The 20,952-nt window shown below is 37.9% G+C and overlaps 1 protein-coding gene across 2 annotated transcripts in view; it reads right to left on the bottom strand.

Annotated features, from left to right (window-relative positions):
• The window catches only part of necab2 (N-terminal EF-hand calcium binding protein 2), a 99,430-nt gene that overhangs the window by 44,354 nt on the left and 34,124 nt on the right, over positions 1-20,952 (bottom strand). For both annotated transcript variants that reach the window (XM_084124435.1, XM_084124434.1), the window contains exons 3-5: positions 15,100-15,208; positions 10,312-10,337; positions 9,932-10,029 (exon numbers count right to left, since the gene is read on the bottom strand). In XM_084124435.1, the coding sequence (XP_083980561.1) occupies positions 9,932-10,029; positions 10,312-10,337; positions 15,100-15,208 (233 nt within the window). The remainder of the gene's footprint in view (positions 1-9,931; positions 10,030-10,311; positions 10,338-15,099; positions 15,209-20,952) is intronic.

Raw genomic sequence — 20,952 nt, 5'->3', positions numbered from 1 at the left:
AAAGGGAAAATAAAGTAAAGTCATTTATAACGCTACAACAAAATCTATTTCAAATAAATGCTATTCTTTTGAACTTTCTATTAATCAAAGAATTCATTAATTCAACATTGATGATAAAAGGAATATAAGCACATTAGAATAATTTCTTAAGGATCATGTGATCAAGACACTGAAGACTGGATTATTGGATGCTGACAATTTAGCTTTGCCATCACAGCAATAAACTATGTTTTCAAATATATTCAAATAGAAAACAAATAAATAATAATAATAATATTTGACTATCAATCAAATGAATGCAGCCTTGGCGAGCATAAGTGACTTCATTCAAGAGCATTAGAAAATCTTTCCAAATCCACAACTTTAAACGGTAGTGTATAAATATAAGTAGTGAATCACAATGGCTTGTGGCTACAGAAAATAATATCACCACTTCACAAACTTAGAGAGTATGGTATGACTATTAGTTTTACCATGGATAAAATGAATAAGAAACCCAGCTGAAGCTCTCCATAGGCTTAAATATTTGCCTAGCATACAGTGTCACAGGAATAGCAGGGGTTTACAGTAAAGCTGGCAGGAAACTGTATTTTAAAACCTCAGAGACCAAACCGAACACTGTCCAATCCTCAATCTAATCCTGTCAAGTTAGAAAGAACTGGAAAATTGATATAAAACAGTCCCCAGTCCACCCCCTACCTGCCAAAATCTCTTCCAATAAGCATAATTACTGTTTGCCATGTGACAGGCTCATTAATATCAACTCTGGCATCAAACAAAGGCTTCAGAGTGCACAGCACAGCCAACCTGTTCAAAACGCGACAGCTCCCAGCTTGGCATCCTAATGAATTCCTGCATTTACATTTTAAACAACAGACAGTCCTACAATAACTGCTTTTTCATCCTCTGACAAGTGTGCTCACTTTAGCGCATGAAAAAACACACATATGGCACGTCACTTGAAGCAGGCTGAAATGAGCTGAAAGACATGCGGAGAACGAAAAAACGGAATCTGAACAGGCCGATTAGAAGAGATGATAATAAATTATGAGAAACTTGTCATTGTTTAAACTGCTCAAACTAAATCTTATCCTCAAACAGAAAAAAGAAACAAACTGCAGGGAGTGAATTGAAGAGTAAACGCTCTCTATTTGAAGACTTAGCAAAAGGAACAGTGTGCGAATGTCTGGGCAAAGTCCAAGCGCTTTAACCAAGAAGCAGCTAATGAGAGGAGCTCATTAAAATTGTGTGTGCAGAACGGGCAAAGGAAAGATGAAATGTGTTTAATGAATTCTTGCTTTTCTTTTGTACCCATCATCTTCCCTCCAATGGCATCCTGCTTCAGCCACTAGTTGCTAAATGGCCAATTAAAAACATGTTCTTGACGTGTTAAAATTGAGCATGCTATGACAGGGGTGATGATGACCCTTGCACGCTTTTTTGAAAAACACCCGCGGTTATTTTTGTCGTTTATTTGCATGATAGGATTTGGTTAAGTATGGCACTTCATATTATTCTGGCTTGCTTGATCTCTTCACTTTCTTCAGTTTTTGACTTCAGTAAATGCTGTCAGTTGAAGAATTATCTCGAAGTATGCAGCAGGAAAAGATTTCTATGACAATCTAATTGGCATCATTCTTCATATTTACAACAATAACAAATCATATATTCTGTGAGAGACAGAGAAAGCGCACACCAGGAAACTATGCCATTTAGACCATCTGGCAGCCTATATGATCGGTGATCTGTAGCTGATATTAAGATGTAGATGTATCTTTTGTACGCTCCCCGCAACATTGTGCATTAGATTTGTTCCATTCGCCCAAAAATATGCGGAGGACAAGCGGCAAGCCGGTAACGTCAAGATGATGTGCGAACGACAAAGCAGTTGCATGTAGGCTACAGATAACATGAGTCCGCTGACAGTGTGTGCGAGTGTTTTCGTCTCAGTCAGTGGCTCTGATCTACTTCCTTTGCTCTCTCGCTCTGACAGCTTGAGATAGTAGGAGAGAGCTGTCCTCTTTTCTGACATCAGTACTCTTATACTGAGCTCATTTGTTCAGTGGGATGTCAGCAATTGCAGCTGAGAGACTTAATGAGAAGCAAGGTAGAGAGCATTCCCAAAAGACAAACTGCTAAAAACGTGCATTGAATAGGCCACAGTTATAGAGTATGTAAGCAGTGTAGAATAGGAGTAAAGTTGTTTACTTGTGGCTATTTGTATGGAACAAAATAAACCATTACATAGACAGACCAATAACTGGATTGATAATAATAATAATAATAATAGTTATTATAATTTCAAGTTATTTATTAATACGCTGATTTCACGCAGCCGCCATTTTGAAATCGAAAGTGAGGCTCCGGTTAGTCTCAGCCTCAGACGTCACGCCCACAGAACGTTGGCTAAACGTCTGATGCATATGGTACACTTAACCATAGACAGTAAAAGAAATGGACACAGCGACCCCATTGGAACTCAATTGAGACAAGTGAAGCCCATTTTCAGCGATTTCTTAGCACTTCCTTTCCTGACGCGCAGACTCAAACCGAGCAAAGCGTTACACGGACCACGTGAGCAACCCGTCTGTCTTCTAGTAGCTGTGCCAAGAGAAATCTGAATCATTCCCTTCCGAATCTTGCAGAGACGGAGAGTGTGAGTAGGAGCTGTCCATAAGCTTGGAGCAGGAGAAACTTTTGCTAGGTATTCTGATTAATTACATTGTCATTTTGCCTCCACGTCCCCCCGATTGCCCGCGAGCTTCTCCTCCCGTCTATACGGTAATCTCTCTAGTGTGCGACAGAGAGTCGCGTGGTTATGACGCAATCGTTAGCCTACTTTTACAAAAACTGCTTCTACGGGTCCATAACATAAGCTACAAGGTAATGGAGCATTTTATACATTGTCGTGTATCTTTAGAAATAAATAATGGACAAATGGAGTCTTTAAACGCCTCAGATGTAAAGTTATTCGCTGTCAAAGTGACGCCAAAATGAATGGGAGTCAATGGGATGCTAACGCAAGTGAAGTTCTGCTACAAGATGTCGGCACCCGGCCGACTTCAACTTCCGGTCGACTTCCTTCCCGCCTGCACTTAACTGGAAACACTTCAGGAATGTCGAAGTCGTCATCTGCATAGACAGTAAAAGAAATGGACACAGCGACCCCATTGGAACTCAATTGAGACAAGTGAAGCCCATTTTCAGCGATTTCTTAGCACTTCCTTTCCTGACGCGCAGACTCAAACCGAGCAAGGCGTTACACGGACCACGTGAGCAACCCGTCTGCCTTCTAGTAGCTGTGCCAAGAGAAATCTGAATCATTCCCTTCCGAATCTTGCAGAGACGGAGAGTGTGAGTAGGAGCTGTCCATAAGCTTGGAGCAGGAGAAACTTTTGCTAGGTATTCTGATTAATTATATTGTCATTTTGCCTCCACGTCCCCCCGATTGCCCGTGAGCTTCTCCTCCCGTCTATACGGTAATCTCTCTAGTGTGCGACAGAGAGTCGCGTGGTTATGACGCAATCGTTAGCCTACTTTTACAAAAACTGCTTCTACGGGTCCATAACATAAGCTACAAGGTAATGGAGCATTTTATACATTGTCGTGTATCTTTAGAAATAAATAATGGACAAATGGAGTCTTTAAACGCCTCAGATGTAAAGTTACTCGCTGTCAAAGTGACGCCAAAATGAATGGGAGTCAATGGGATGCTAACGCAAGTGAAGTTCTGCTACAAGATGTCGGCACCCGGCCGACTTCAACTTCCGGTCGACTTCCTTCCCGCCTGGTCATCTGATTGGTTGAATTTTATCGGATTTCCGGGGGGCGCGAGTGTCGCGTTTATTTTCGGTCCGCCGGGAAACAAAGCGCAGACGTGTGATTGCGGAAGAAAAACTGTTGTGTTTACATGAGTGACAATGAGCATTTATCAAGATCAGCTAAAAGATGTGGTAATGCAGACGCCATTGTTATACGTGCACGAACAGATCAATGACTTACTGCTTGTTTTCTTCTCCTTCTTTGATTTTCTATGCTGACTGACTTGTTGCACGCCGGTCTGTTGTTGTGGGGACATTTCCACGCCCAGAAACGTGACGCTGAACGAAACGAACTGTAATTGGTTGTTTGACATGTCGGTCAAACGGCCTTATGGGCGGGCCTTGGCCAAAGAAAGCTGCTATGAATTCCAGACCTTCAGCCGTCAGTCTGAAGGTCTGGCTACGCGAGACTAGGCTCCGGTGGGAAGAACCCCGGAAGTAATGATAAACAACAATGCCTTGGACTACCAACCTGAAGCTGCTGCCGCGATTTACACTATTGATGTTAATATCCAATATAGTTCATTCCTGCTTTTTTTACTTTCTGAATTATATATAAAAAAAATATTTTATTTATAAATGAATTTCACTGTATATAGTCTAAAGTATGAAAGAAATGTATGTACAGTTTTAGAATTGACACAACATCATTAAACACAACGATACACCATCGCATTCACGACTCTCCTGTGATTAAAGCCGACACTTCCGGTTTTCTTCCCACCGGAGCCTCGCTTTAGATTTCAAAATAACGGCTGCGTGAAATCAGCATATTCTGATTACAATTATTTGTGTCAGTCAGAAATGTTATTTCTGATAATATTTATTTTATTTAAAAAATGATTATTTATATCATTTTTAAATATTTGTTTGATGATCACAGTGCATGAAAATCTAGGAATAAAACTATATTTTAAAGTTTGTTCTGCATATCAGTTATCGGATACTTGCATACACAAAACTAACCTCTATCGGTATTGTTAATAAAAAGGCAATATCAGTTGAAATCTGCTAGTATGGAGCGAACCATAATAACAATAATAGTAAATGGTAATAGTAAAAATAATAGTTATACATTTAAAACATTTTTACATATTTAAACACATTTCTTTCTTTTTTTCTACATATTTTTTCTACAGTTCTTAATGTGTGAAAATCAGAATAATTTAAAATTGGTTCTGCATAAACATAAAAATAGCCTGACTGTACTGTATTGTTGATAAAAGGGCAATATTGTTCATTCCAGAATGCTTTGAGCGAATAGGGGGAAAATTGCTCTCTATAATCTATAAAAGATTTTACCGCAATGGCTACACCTCAGATAAATTCACCATGGCATATTTAAAGCATCTGATCCTATTAGAGACCATAAAAAGAATGATCTAGTCTATACACGGCACTTTAACACAGTACACATATCTGGGAAATGAGGCAGATTTAATTCCACCATTGTTACACTAGAAGCGTGTCCCTCCATACACATGATGATCACACAACTTAAACTGCACATAAGCTACAGTGCAAATTGATGCCTGGTGTGCAAGAACATGAATATTTCATGGGCTGTATGAAAAAACACATTTACATTAATAATTAGCAGCAGCCTTTAACCTTTTCCAGAGAACAGAGCACTATATTTTGAGTAATGAAGAGGTGTGAGAGGACTCAACACAACACTTATCAATATCAGTTGCTGTGGCAAACATCTCTTTGATTTAAGGACATCTGATTATTCGCCATCAGACAGACATCATGGCTCTGCTACTCAGCTAGTGGAAGGGTTTGAATCTCCAGAGACGTGGCAGTAATGGAGAAGAAAGTGGATAAACAAAAGCTGTAGCCCACGTTACTCAGTGTAATGTCAAAGGTTCATGTCTAGTAATGTAGAGAGAGAGAGATAAATAAAAAAAATTACAGAAAGCTGCTGTCACTCCAGTCCACTCACATGCTGTGTTCCAGTCCGTGCTTTACTTGGCAGGCAGCAGACAAAGCTTGATGCTACTATGCTTGTTGGCAGATAAAAAGTACCCAAACTAACTGGTCACGTTTTGTCTGAAAGTAAATTAATTAATGTAAAGTGTGAGATATTACTTAATTGTGAGTAGCTGTTAAAAGCCAACATTCCTAGATCTTTAACATACTGATCTCCTAGGATTTCTCAGTCCCAATATATTCTGAAACAATGCCATCTTCATTGCAGGAGAGGCAGCCTGTGGTTTTTCTACTACCCCGTATTAGATGACAGTTGCTGTTATACTAACACTTTGCACAGCATCTGGTATATTTCACATTACCACAACTACTGCGATGACAATGCCTGTCTCACTTAGTCTGTCTCCATCTCATCGACTCAAATACACACATTCATACACAAACACATCCAGTGCAACAAGGAAAACATTTACAGGCCTTATGAAGAGCTGCTTTGTTGTTTTTGTTTGAGTGTTTCTACTGTCACCTTATTGATTACCTAGTTCTGTCATGAAACTCTAGATGGCGCAGGCTGATAGGTCGAACTCATTTAGTAGCAATCACGTAATTATCTACATTGCACAGCTGATTGGTTGTTGGATCAGCGGTAATTGAGCTCCGGCTCAACATTCAAACAAATACCAGTAGTGCTGCTGTTAGCAGTCTGCAGCGCGCTTCAGAAACCCTCCACCTTCCCCAGCTCCACCTGTATAGATCTGCTACGCGGTATATAATAATTTATAAAATAATTTACAGTGGTGGTCAAAATTGATGGCACCCCTGATAAATATGATAACAAATGGCTGTAAAAAATTAATCTGCATTGTTTATCCTTTTGATCTTTCGTTCAAAAAATTGGCAAAAATCTAACCTTTCATTGAAGTAAAATAATTGAAATTGGGGGGTAAATCACATTATGAAATAAATGTTTTTCTCCAAAACACGCTGGCCATAATTGTTGGCACCCCTAGAATTTTTTATGAGAAAAATATCTCTGAAGTATATTCCCATTAATATTTACCTTTTTTAGCACACCAGGGTGACTAGGAACATGAAATTGTCCAGCTATGACTTCTTGTTTCACAGGAGTTTAAATATGAGGAAACACAAAGGCCAAATTCCCTTGCTCATCCATCACAATGAATAAAACCAAAGAATATAGTTCTGATGTGCAGCAAAAGATTGTTGAGCTTCACAAAATAGAAAGTGGCTGTAAGAAAATATCTAAAGAATTGAAAATCCTCATTTTGACCATCAGGGCAATAATTAAGAAGTTATAATCAACTAAAGATGTTACGAATCTGCCAGGAAGAGGACGTGTGTCTATATTATCTTAATGGATGGTGAGGAGGATGGTTTGAGTGGCCAAAGACTCTCCAAGGATCATAGATGGAGAATTGCAGAGATTACTTGAGTCTTGGGGGTCAGAAAGCCTAAAAAAAAATTATCAAACAACCCCTACATCCCCACGTGTTGTTTGGGAGGGTTTCAAGAAAAATCCTCCTCGTTCCTCCAAAAATAAACTCCAGCATATTCAGTTGTCAGACACGACTGGAACTTCAAAAGGGACCGGATTCTATGGTCAGATAAAATGAAAAAAAAGGGCTTTTTGGCAGCAAACCCACCAGATGTGTTTGGTGCAAACAGGGATGAAGAGTACCCCATGCCTACGGTTAAATATACTGCTGGATCTTTAATGTTGTGGGCCTATTTATTTGCTGGAGGTCCTGGACATCTTGTTCAGATACATGGTATTATGGATTCTAGCAAATACAAACAGATAAAAAATCAAAACCTGACGGCCTCTGCTAGAAATCTTATAATGGGCCGTGCTTGGATCTTCCATCAGGACAACGGTCCAAAACAAACATCAGAATCAACACAAAAATGGGTAACTGAGCACAAAATGAAGCTTCTGCCATGACCGTCCCAGTTCCCTGACCTGAACCCTATAGAAAATGAGTGGGCTGAACTGAAGAGAAGAAGCACCAACATGAACTTGTGAATCTGAAGGATCTGGAGAGATTCTGTATGGAGGAATGGTCTCTGATCTCTGGTCAGGTGTTCTCCAAACTCATCAGGCATTACAGAAGAAGACTCAGATCAGTTATCTTGGCAAAAGGAGATTGCAAAAAGTATTTAATAACAGGGGTGCCAACAATTATGGCCAGCGTGTTTTGGAGAAAAACATTTATTTTATAATGTGATTTACCCCCACTTCCAATTATTTTCCTTCAATGAAAGGTTAGATTTTTGTGAATTTTTTGAATGAAAGATCAAAAGGATAAACAATGCAGATTTATTTTTTACAGCCATTTTTTATCATATTTATCAGGGGTGCCATCAATTTTGACCACCACTGTATATTGTTTTTGAACTAAAGCCAAAAGTACTGATTAAATAAAATTGTATATATATATATATATATATATATATATATATATATATATATACTGTTATATAAAAAATTGTACTAAAGCCAAAAATACTGATTAAATAAAATTATATATTTCATTTGTATTAAGATATTATTGTCATGGCCTGTGTGGCATAAATCCAGAGAAGGAGCGTGACGTGGTATTCTGTATTCAGGCCCCCAAAACACTGCAGGCGTGTAAATTAATGACCAAAACGCATAAACAGTTTTCAGTATTTAGTAAAAAACGGTGTCATGTAAATGGCCCCAGACACAAAGAATAATCAATATAACAAGGAACAGGTGCAAAACTAATTAGAAACCATGGTAACAAATGAACGGAAACTCAGACAGAACATGACAATTTTGTGACAGTCATGAAAATTCTGTGCATCGTTTAACTACTCACTAAAATAAAAAAAATAAAAAAAACGTTTTTATTTCTTACTATTAAAAACTAAGGCTGTCAATAGAATAATAGATTAATCTAATAATCTCTAACCAGTTTTTAGAAAGAATGAAACTGTAAAATTATACAATTCTGTATTGCATTAAACAGATTAAATAATATCTCAAACACATTAACTTTGAAAGGTGTAAAAATACAGTGATTTTTTCCTTTGTTATTTTCCCATCAACATACATCTACACAGTCTAAAAACGTTACATTATGGTCAGGTAAGAATCTTATGCCTGAAGATGCAAAAACACAAGCAGAGCATTGCTGCGTTTGCAAAAGAAAGGAGAATTCAAAGAGAAAATTGTGTAATTGTGAGTGGCTTTGGTAAGAAATCACCTGTCGAGAACAGAAATGCAAATGTAGGGGGCAGTGAAGAATCACAGGGTGTAATAATTTGCTTTGCGAAATCAATGAAGGTTTGTTTGCAATCAGCCAGTCACATTAAAACACAAGTGTTTAAGAATGTCTTGGAGCCCAGAATCCATCGCTGTAAAGCTTACATGCACACAGATGAAACAAACACTAATAACTGTACCCCAAATGGGCCATACTTTTTTAAAGTGTAAACTCAGTTTGTATTGGGACAGATTTTTTTTACAACTATCACTCATCCAGGTATTTAAGACCTCTAACCTGCAGTATTAACAAGAACCTTAGTAACATCAATTACATTCTCCAGCATGCCGGTGGGAAGTGTAAAATACAAGGAGAAGGGAGGAATACACTCAAAGATTGATACAAGACGAGCTGGAGGGAAAAAAAACAGAGACTGGGTTTTAATCGCTTCTATAAATCAGATTACACACTCGGTTAGAAACGGAAAGGAAGAGAGAGGCACATATTTGTGATGGCCACAGCTCAGTAATCTGCAGCCCTGTCTAACTGAGCACCAGCTTGCTAATGAGAAGAAAACCACAAACAGAATATGCAAGCCAAGCTTTGAAACGAGAGGTTATATTTAGACGAGTAGGAGAGACTGCATTAACATGCTCACACTCCTCTCTCGAAATCTATTCCTCATCTGAGGAGGGGTTTACAGTAGTATTCTTATTGGAGATAGTTTTCTCTTTATCGTCCCCCAAAGACACATCTGATACAAGCTATGATTTAGGAGCAGAGCTAAACCAGCAATGCTTTAATAAAAATGTGCTTGTTTTCAAAAATCTGAATGTATGTTATTGGACCATGTATTGACAAAAACGTAGAAGGAGAGATAAACTGAAGCAGAGACACACTTGAGTCAGTTTTTGGCACATTACTAACCTTCTTGGTGAAGTCCATGGCTTTGAGAATCGCCAGGTTGAGTGTCTCTAGGGAGGCCAGCACACCTTCATAATCTCCCATGTGGTTGGCAAAGTAGTCTGATGAACAGAGAGAGATGAGGCAGAACTGAATTATGAAATATTTTCTCCATGGGAGAACAAAAACATTGAAGCAAAAAACAAAATTGCCTCAAAAACAAAATTGCCCAAGATATCCATAGACTTATGTTGTAACTGACACTAGGTTGAATGACTAGAGTAATATTGCTTGGTCCATATATTGTTAATCAGTAAATGTATTCAAATAAAAATGCTTGTTTGCAAAGCATATTCAATTCGTTGTCACTAACACAAACTGACAGTTTATTTTCTTATACTCACCACATAGTTCCTTGGTGTCGACATTACTAACACATCACAGGAAATGGGTAGCATACAGAAAGACAGAACAGAAGAAGGAGGAAAGGAAAGGGATAAGAAACAGGGGGGGAAATCCAGCATAAATCACACATTATATTGTGTCCTACAACAGTGGGCAAAAAGAAACTCATTAAACTATCTATCTATTTACATGGATCGTCAATACAATACAAAAAACTTATGCATATGTTATTTTTGAAACAAGATCCTCAGCAGACATTAAAGTTTACAGCTTCAATATAATGAATTATGAACTGATAAATTGACAGATGTATATATTGAATATAATGTTTCTATCTGTTTGATTTTACATTTAATGTTTTAAGTATTTTGTGTATAACTCAAGTGTTATACAAAATATAATACAAAAGTTGGTTATGTATTTTGTTCTATTGCCAGTAGTTAGCATCTATCAAGTTCTAAATAAAAAAAATAATAATAAAAAAAAAAACAATCAAATGAAGTGTTTAATTGACTGAATTTTTTTATTCATATAAAAAATACTCTGCTGTGATATACAATGCTACAAAAACTACTCATACTGGCAAAAGAAAAGGAGAAAAATATTAGATTGAGAGAAACAAGCTACAGAAAACCATTCGTTTACTGATTTCTGTTGCCATTTCGGGGATTCATCCCATCTCTTGACGGGAGTCAAGCCCGTATTCTCTTACCAGTAATCATAGCGACGGTGACCAAAGTAATATAAAAAATGAAAAACTGAAAAGTCTTATCACTTATCATCGAAGAGCGGCTCTCCCACAAATAACCGTACTGTGTGTGAACACAACTGTATTAAGACTCAAATACAGGACTGACAACTGTATCCTGCTGCTGTGTGATCATAAGAGTACGTCCAAATCAGCAGAGGACAGAAGAGATGAGAAGACTCTGCTTTGTATAATACTATGTGAACATTATGAGTCTTATTATCTGTTAGTGGCCTGTCTACTTCAAACCCATTAGCACTGTGCTACTGTAGATAAGCTAAATAGTGATCATCTTCATTAGTGTTATTATTTTCTGTCCAGTATGTTGATGGATGGATGGAGTCAACATGAAATTGAGCCTATTTCCTTTATTAATGCATGTTCTAGGTCTCAGTGTGAATGATTCAGCTGTGCATGTTATTAAAAAGAATAAAATGTCTTTGTAATATTTAATCAAAATATAATAACTGGTTCTTGCCCTCAAATGACTTTCCTGACGCCACTTAGGCTGCCAGGGCTACTAAATCATGTTAACCAATAGCTATTAAAGCACTGTTTTAGCAAACTTGCATTCAGTCCGGCTCTATTCTGGTATGTAATGCCTACTTTTCACAATCCAAATGATTCTCAATCAATACAATTCTTGATGTAAATGTGTGAAATGAAAGAAGTAAAATGATTTGCAAACAGACGTTGGCATTGACTTTTTTTGACCAATGAGATTTCATAATGGGAGGAGCTAACCATGACTCAACACAAATAACAAAATGTCCTGTAGTAGTGGAGCGGCTAAGTGCTTATGTTTGGCAGAATCGTTCAGTTTATGATACAAGCGTGAAAATTGGCATGAGCAGTCTCCATGGGTCACTTGAAAAGAAAATTGTCCGAGCCACTTGAAATTTCAAGATGGCGGACATTTTTCAAGGTGGCCGACACCTTAGTGGAGCAGTTAAGTGATATAGTGGTTTATTTGGTGATGCAAGCATGAAAATTGGCATGAGCAGTCTCTGTGGGTCACTTGACAATAAGCCACCTACAGCTACTTGAAATTTCAAGATGGCGGCCATTTTTCAAGATGGCCACCACCTTAGTGGAGCAATTAGGCTTAAAGGGTTAGTTCACCCAAAAATGAAAATTCTGTCAGTAATTACTCACCCTCATGTTGTTCCAACCCCGTAAGACTTTCGTTCATCTTCGGAACACAAATTAAGACACAGACGCGCTACGCTTAAACACTACGTAAAAAGACTCGAGGTCCAGAGAGAAGGAAATGAAAAGTGGAATAAAGTCGTTATTTTTGTTTGTTTTTGCGCACAAAAAGTATTCTCGTCACTTTACAGTATAAACTTAAGATTGAGCCACTGGAGTCACTTGGACTATATTAACAATGTCTTTAATACATTTTCTGGGCCAGCAAGTTATAGTGTCCATAAGCCTGCAGGAGGAGTGATCCAGCACTCAGATTTCATCAAAAATATCTTAATTTGTGTTCCGAAGATGAACGAAAGTCTTACGGGGTTGGAACAACATGAGGGTGAGTAATTACTGACAGAATTTTCATTTTTGGGTGAACTAACCCTTTAAGAAATCATTTAGTTGGTGATACAAGCATGAAAATTGCCATGAGCCTAATTGCTCCACTAAGGTGGTGGCCATCTTGAAAAATGGCCGCCATCTTGAAATTTCAAGTAGCTGTAGGTGGCTTATTGTCAAGTGACCCACAGAGACTGCTCATGCCAATTTTCATGCTTGTATCACCAAATAAACCACTATATCACTTAACTGCTCCACTAAGGTGTCGGCCATCTTGAAAAATGGCCGCCATCTTGAAATTTCAAGTAGCTGTAGGTGGCTTATTGTCAAGTGACCCACAGAGACTGCTCATGCCAATTTTCATGCTTTGATCACCAAATAAACCACTATATCACTTAACTGCTCCACTAAGGTGTCAGCCATCTTGAAAAATTAAAAATCGTGAAATTTCAAGTGGCTCGGACAATTTTCTTGTCAAGTGACCCATGGAGACTGCTCATGCAAATTTTCACGCTTGTATCATAAACTGAACGATTATATCACTTAGCCGCTCCACTATAGTTAGTCATGGTCTCATCTAGTTAGTACAAACATTTCCACAGTTGTTCATGGTTAGAGCAAATGATGAATATCTGCTTGTTATTCAGATAAATGGAAGACAAAAGATGCAAAAGGATGCATGTTTCATTTCAAATCTACAACATGAGTGTAAATGAGAAACAAGCACAAAAAGGCGACATGCATTACACTCTCAATTTTCTTTCTTCCATTTGAGCTTCATCCACCTCAGTCTCTCTCAGCACCCCTCACCCCAGTGTCTTTCCCAACCCTCCCCCATCTCATCATCTAGCCCTCTTGTCTCCGAGTCCATCCCCTTCTCTGCACCAGTCCTTATGGGCTCTGGTGGTTCATTATTTAGAGAGAAGGCTGTGTTGGACCTGAGAGCAGCGAACGCACCCCAGCAGCTGCAGACTTCTCCTCATTTTTTTACATAATTCATTTTGAAATGTGATTAAAGACAACACACACACACACTGGAGCTGCTCTGCCTCCAGAGACCAGCTCACACACCTATACACACAAACACTGAGAAATAGGGTGTGTGAGACGGAGAGAACAGAAAGAGAGAGAAATGGCAGCAGATCGCTATAGATGAGACAGATGTACTCACAATGACAGAAAGACACTTTCCAAACACAAAACTTTGAGAGAGACAGAGATAGAGAGAGAGACAGTAAAGCAATTTATAAGCTGTTCTGAAGGGGCTAAGGGTTTTCCCTTTTTCTTGCTGTCCATTAACCATCATTATGTCCATCAAAATGAAATCTGCCTCATTTTTCTGCCTGGTTCCTGAGAAACCATTAACTATAATAAGAGGTTAAATTTGGAAACAAGATTTGATGATCATGGTACAAAGAAGATATCTACCCTACAACTTCCAAAGATTGTACAGCAGTTTCTCCAAATACAGATAATTTTGTCCCAGCGAGTGAATTTTATTACTTTTCATCTTAAAATGTTAAAAATCCATTATAAAATTATTACAATTAAAAATGGTTTTGCTAGCCATAATTTTCAGACAAGCTGTATTGTTGCTAAATGTGTGAAAATGTGAATTTATTGATTACTTTAAAAGAATAGTTCACTCAAAAATTAAAATTATCCCATTATTTACTCACCTTCAAGCCATCCTAGGTTGTTATTTAATATAATCAGAGTTGTGTTAAATAATATCCTGGCTCTTCCAAGCTTTGTAATGGCATTGAATAGTTTTTGAAGCTCCAAAAAGCACATCCATTCATCATAAAAATAATCCATCCAGTGGGTTAATAAATGCCTTCTGAAGCAAAGCGATGGGTTTTCATAAGAAAAATACCCATATTTAAAACTTTATAAACTATAATCACTGGCTTTCGGCAATGGCTGTACGCGCTTTCTCGAGAAAGTTGCGTGGTTTTCGCAAGAGGCGTTTATTCTCACCTAAGGTTACGCTACGCCTACATCATACGTCGGGTCAGAGGTCACCCTTCCGCTACCCTCGACAAAAAATTTTTTTGGGTGAGCTATTGCTTTAAGATACATTAAAAGCTGGTTATTGAAATTAGCCTCAGCAAGACAAAGGAGAGAAAAGCAGACTAGTTCAATAAACTACTGAAAGTGTGAAGGTTAGAATTTATTTTCTGAGTCCACAGGGCCAAAACTGATGAAACAATTACAGTGTTTTGCAAGGCAGCTTGCATGAGGTAATGCTTGTGCTCTAGGTGAATGTCACCTCATCTTTGCACCGTCACTGACTAGATTCACTGTAGACAAATGGATAATACTTAATGTTGTGAACTATTAAGACAATGGTAAATATAGCTTTAATTAAACAAAGATCCATTCATTTTTTTGTCATTCTGGATTATTCCCTGACAAGGTAACCAATGTTGTATTGTTTCCTATTCTTATTGACTGAGATCTGTTCACTGAATGTGTTTTGAGAGTTGTGTGTCTCTGTAATCACCTGGTGTTATCAGAGTCAATGGTGTGAAACAGTTTTTCCAACTCCTCTTCATTCAGAGTCCCATCAGAGAAGAAAGCCTGGAACTCATCAAGGGAGAGCTTTCCATCATCTGCAGGAGGAAGAGAAGAGATTTTAGCTGCACGCCTCATTCATTTTTAAAACACCAGACAGAACTGTATATCAGCACCATGGGTATTTTTGTAACTACATCTTAACAGGTAGAACACACTGTGTGTTAGTCACAGCATCACAAGTACAAAGTACAAGTACAGTATGTCTAAAATCAAAATACACCTATACATGAGTTCCATACACTCATATGTGTCTCATTCACTAACATGTGAACAAAACATTCTTATTAATAGTATGCAAAGAAAATGCTCTCACACAAAATTGATGGATTTAAGTGTGTATGCACATTAATTTTTTCTTAACCCTTGTTATTATATTAATAATGTTCTTAATGAGGAAATGAGAGCCCACAGTTAGTAATTAACATGATACATGTCCAAACCATCTCCACCTAAGGGTATTTTGCACAATTTCTTTACAGCTATTTGTCACTCTTTGCAGATGCTTATGCTCTCTATAGACGCACATCAAGATGAGTAAGCCTAGTGTGCCATTCTTTATGCAGAACTTGATACATAATTGTAAGTAATTATAAGCAATTTTTACTACTCTGAATTTATTGTATTTGGTTATTCAATTTCTAATACATGCTGTACATACATATACACTATATGGACAAAAGTATTGTGACTCCTGACCATTACACCAACAAGGACTGTAACGACATTGCATTCTAAAAAACAAACTGCTAAACTGTTCCCACAAATCTGGAAACATAGCATTGTCCAAAATGTCTTGGTATGCTGAAGCATTGAGATTTCCCTTCACTGGAAGTAAGGGACCTAGCTCAGCCCCTAAAAAACAGCGCCATACCATTATCCCTCCTCCACCAAACTTTACGGTTTGGCACAAGGTAAAGTTCTCCTGGCATCCACCAAACCGAGAAGTGTGATGTCTCGGCCAAGGAAACCCATTCCATTATGCTCCCGCTGCACAGTTTTCGTGCTGATTTCAATACCAGTGGAAGTCTGAAACTCTTCAGCTATAGAATACCGGTAAGCAGAGTGTTGGTGACCATTACACGCTTGGTGACCCTGCTCTGTGACTTTATGTGGTCTTCTGCTTCGTGGCTATTTCTGCTGTTCCTAAACGCTTCTACTTTCAAATAATACCACTTACAGTGAGTTGAGCGAGGAATATCTAGCAGGGATGAGAGTTCACAAACTGACTAATTGCAAAAGTGGCATTCTATCACAGTAGCTACCATGCTAACATTCACTGAGCTCTTCAGAACAACTAATTTTGATTTTATACATCTGTGTCAATGCATCTGATTGAAACACCTGAATACAGTAATTAAAAGGTGTGTCCCAATACTTTTGTCCATATCGTTTATATACACACACTACCGTTCAAAAGTTTGGGGTTGATAAGGTTTAATGTTTTTGAAAGAAATCTCTTACGCTTACCATAGCATTTATTTGATCAAAAATACAGTAAAAACAGTAATATTATGAAATATTATTGCAATTTAAAATAACTTTTCTATTTGAATATATAATTTTCAGCATCATTACTCTAGCCTTCAGTGTCACATGATCCTTCAGAAATCATTCTAATATGCTGATTTGCTGCTCAAGAAACAATTCTTATTATCAATGTTGATAACAGTTGTGGTGCTTAATATTTTTGTGGAAACCATGATACATTTTATAGTTTTTCTGATAAATACAGCATTCAAAAGAACAAAATAGACATTTTTACAGCCACTTTTGATCAATTTAATGTGTCCCTTATTAATTTCTTATGTTATAAATTCTAACTGACTTAAATATATAAAGATCGTCATGGTAACTGTATATATGTGTCTGAATTTTTTTTAAAGCATCACCAGTAAAGAGAGACAGAAGGCTACTAGAAGAATATATTGTATTGACTTCCTCTGTGGGGAAGGGTCGAGAAAAGGGTGGTGAGAAAAGGGGGGGAGGGGTGTTACAAATAGGAGTCTCAAATGCAGTCAATGCTGGCTGAAATTAAATATTCATCACCCTGGATTTGTCCTTGAAGAAAGAACTGCACTTATAGGACAAACTGAAGCCGAAATACAATATGAAAGTAGGTGCAGCCAATTACTGTTTCCAAATAAACTATTAGATTGTAGTTTAAAAATCCCAAAGCTTTTACTGGAAATAAGAACCAGTCCTGGCTTGTCAATGCAGTTCTATATGAACAACAATAACACACAGCAATGCACATGACCTTTAACCATTCTGCACTTTACTGTCTCTTTACCTCTGTGTTTTTTTCTTTCTCTACCTCCATAATGTTCTCATTCTTTCTGTCACCATCACATGCCTCGCTCACAGTTAGAAAATGAAGGCGGAAGGGAAGCAAAATCTTTCTGTGAACCATAGCTCTTCCATGGAGTGTGTCTCTGTCTTTCCCCCATCTTTATGCAAGGCTGAGGAGCACGGGGAACCCAGCCCATAATTAGGCAGTGACCCACTTTTCTTATCTTTTCCTCGGGAAGAAGTGCAAGCCCAGGAAACAGACATACTTCCCCAGTTTCTACGTTCACCATTGTGCTCTGATGACAGCTGATGCATAACAGTAACATTATGCCTGTAATAGATTTTAATGAGTCAATAAACCTCTCTGCACTGGGTTGGGTTGACAAAGTAATCCTATACAACTAGCATTTCATGTCGATGATCATTGTTTGCATGATGCTGGTTAGAAAGAAAGATTTTTTTTCTTGCAGAGCTATTTAAGAGAGTGAACAGTCCTGCTGTGCAATTACCTCAGAATTGCTGCCCTCACCTAAACTGCAGGTGGGCTACTGTAATGCTGCTTGATGGACAGAAATGGTTTATCTTTCCAGATAATGTGAATGGCCTTTCAGTGGGATTTAAAAGTGCAAAGTCTCATCTGACACAGTAAGAGTGTCATGACAACGGCAACTTTTCATTTACACAGAACCAAAGCTTAAAACCTAAGCTTATTTGAAACTTTAACAATACTCTTTTACTGCCTTGCAAGTACTAGAAATTAATACTGTACTACCATTAAAAAGTTTGGGGAGAGTAAGAAGTCTCTTATGCTCACCAAGGCTGCAATTATTGCAATTAAAAAAAAAAAAGAGAAATATTGTGAAATATTATTACATTTTGAAACTGTTTTCTATTTTAGCAGTCTTCAGGAAAAACAAAATAATTCTAATATGTGACCTTGGACCACAAAACCAGTACCATGGGTCATTTTTTTGAAATTGAGATTTATACATCATCTGAAAGCTGAACAAACACGCTTTCCATTGATGTATGGTTTGTTAGGATAGGACAATATTTGGCCGAGATACAACTACTGAAAATCTGGAATCTGAGGGTGCAAAAAAAACAAAACATTGAGAAAATCGCCTTTAAAGTTGTCCTTTTATGTTCACGATTGTGCTGCATTCACTCACAAAAATAAATGTTTTATATATTTACGGTAGGAAATTTACAAAATATCTTCATGGAACATGATCTTTACTTAATATCCTAATGATTTTTGGCAGAAAAGAAAAATTGATCATTTTTGACCCATGCAATGTATTGTTAGCTATTGCCACAAATATACCTGTGCTGCTTGTAACTGACTGGTTTTGTGATCCAGGGTCACATATGCTGATTTGGTGCTCAAGAAACATTCCTTATTATCAATGTTTTATTTAAGTGAACTATGCAGAGTTTAGTATAGTAACATTACTTTAAAGGGTTATTTCACCCAAAAATAAAAAAATCTGTCATCATTTACTCACCCTCATATCGTTCCAAACCCGTAAGACTTTCATTCATCTTCGGAACACCAATGAAGTCCTTTTTTATTAAATCTGAGAGCTTTCTGTCCCTCCATTGACAACTACACAACTGACACTTTCACGCTTCAAAAATGTCATAAAGAGATCATAAAACTAATCCATTTGAATTGAGCAATTTATTCCAAATTTTCTGAAGAGACACAATTACTTTAAAAGATGAACAAATTTAACTTAGGCTTTTATTCACATACACTCACCTAAAGGATTATTAGGAACACCATACTAATACTGTGTTTGACCCCATTTCGCCTTCAGAACTGCCTTAATTCTACGTGGCATTGATTCAACAAGGTGCTGAAAGCATTCTTTAGAAATGTTGGCCCATATTGATAGGATAGCATCTTGCAGTTGATGGAGATTTGTGGGATGCACATCCAGGGCACGAAGCTCCCGTTCCACCACATCCCAAAGATGCTCTATTGGGTTGAGATCTGGTGACTGTGGGGGCCATTTTAGTACAGTGAACTCATTGTCATGTTCAAGAAACCAATTTGAAATGATTCGAGCTTTGTGACATGGTGCATTATCCTGCTGGAAGTAGCCATCAGAGGATGGGTACATGGTGGTCATAAAGGGATGACATGGTCAGAAACAATGCTCAGGTAGGCCGTGGCATTTAAACGATGCCCAATCGGCACTAAGGGGCCTAAAGTGTGCCAAGAAAACATCCCCCACACCATTACACCACCACCACCAGCCTGCACAGTGGTAACAAGGCATGATGGATCCATGTTCTCATTCTGTTTACGCCAAATTCTGACTCTACCATCTGAATGTCTCAACAGAAATCGAGACTCATCAGACCAGGCAACATTTTTCCAGTCTTCAACTGTCCAGTTTTGGTGAGCTTGTGCAAATTGTTGCCTCTTTTCCCTATTTGTAGTGGAGATGAGTGGTACCCGGTGGGGTCTTCTGCTGTTGTAGCCCATCCGCCTCAAGGTTGTAAGTGTTGTGGCTTCACAAATGCTTTGCTGCATACCTAGGTTGTAACGAGTGGTTATTTCAGTCAAAGTTGCTCTTCTATCAGCTTGAATCAGTCAGCCCATTCTCCTCTGACCTCTAGCATCAACAAGGCATTTTCACCCACAGGACTGCCGCATTCTGGATGTTTTTCCCTTTTCACACCATTCTTTGTAAACCCTAGAAATGGTTGTGCGTGAAAATCCCAGTAACTGAGCAGATTGTGAAATACTCAGACCGGCCCGTCTGGCACCAACAACCATGCCACGCTCAAAATTGCTTAAATCACCTTTCTTTCCCATTCTGACATTCAGTTTGGAGTTCAGGAGATTGTCTTGACCAGGACCACACCCCTAAATGCATTGAAGCAACTGCCATGTGATTGGTTGATTAGATAATTGCATTAATGAGAAATTGAACAGGTGTTCCTAATAATCCTTTAGGTGAGTGTATAAACATTGATCAGCGAGCATAAACAGAAGCTCAAACGTACACGCTTAACGTACGAGAACAGACCTCATTGGTTCTTGCGGAAGCTCAAACGTGCTGTGTAACACGAGAATGAACCTCATTGGTTCTCACACGTCAAGAAATCATGCTTGAGTTTCCGTTTAGCATAGCTGATGTGTGAGTTGATGAATGTTTATGTGAATGAAAGCCTAAATTAAATCGAACTAATTTGGACCAAACTAGTACATTTAGACTAAACCGCTAAATTAATAAGGATTAGTTTTACGATCTCTTTATGAACTTTTTGAAGCATTAAAGTGTCAGTTGATTAGCTGTCAATGGAGGGACACAAATCTCTCAGATTTAATCAAAAAGATCTTAATTTGTGTTCCGAAGATGAACGAAAGTCTTAAGGGTCTGGAACAACATGAGTGTAAGTAATTGATAAAATAATTTTCATTTTTGAGTGAACTATCCCTTTAAAAATAAAGTCTATTTTCTTATTTTCTGCT

The sequence above is a fragment of the Abramis brama genome, assembly GCF_963993115.1.
Source record: "Abramis brama genome assembly, chromosome: 9".
NCBI classification, from domain to species: Eukaryota; Metazoa; Chordata; class Actinopteri; order Cypriniformes; family Leuciscidae; genus Abramis; species Abramis brama.
This window is presented reverse-complemented; position numbering and strand designations above follow the sequence as displayed.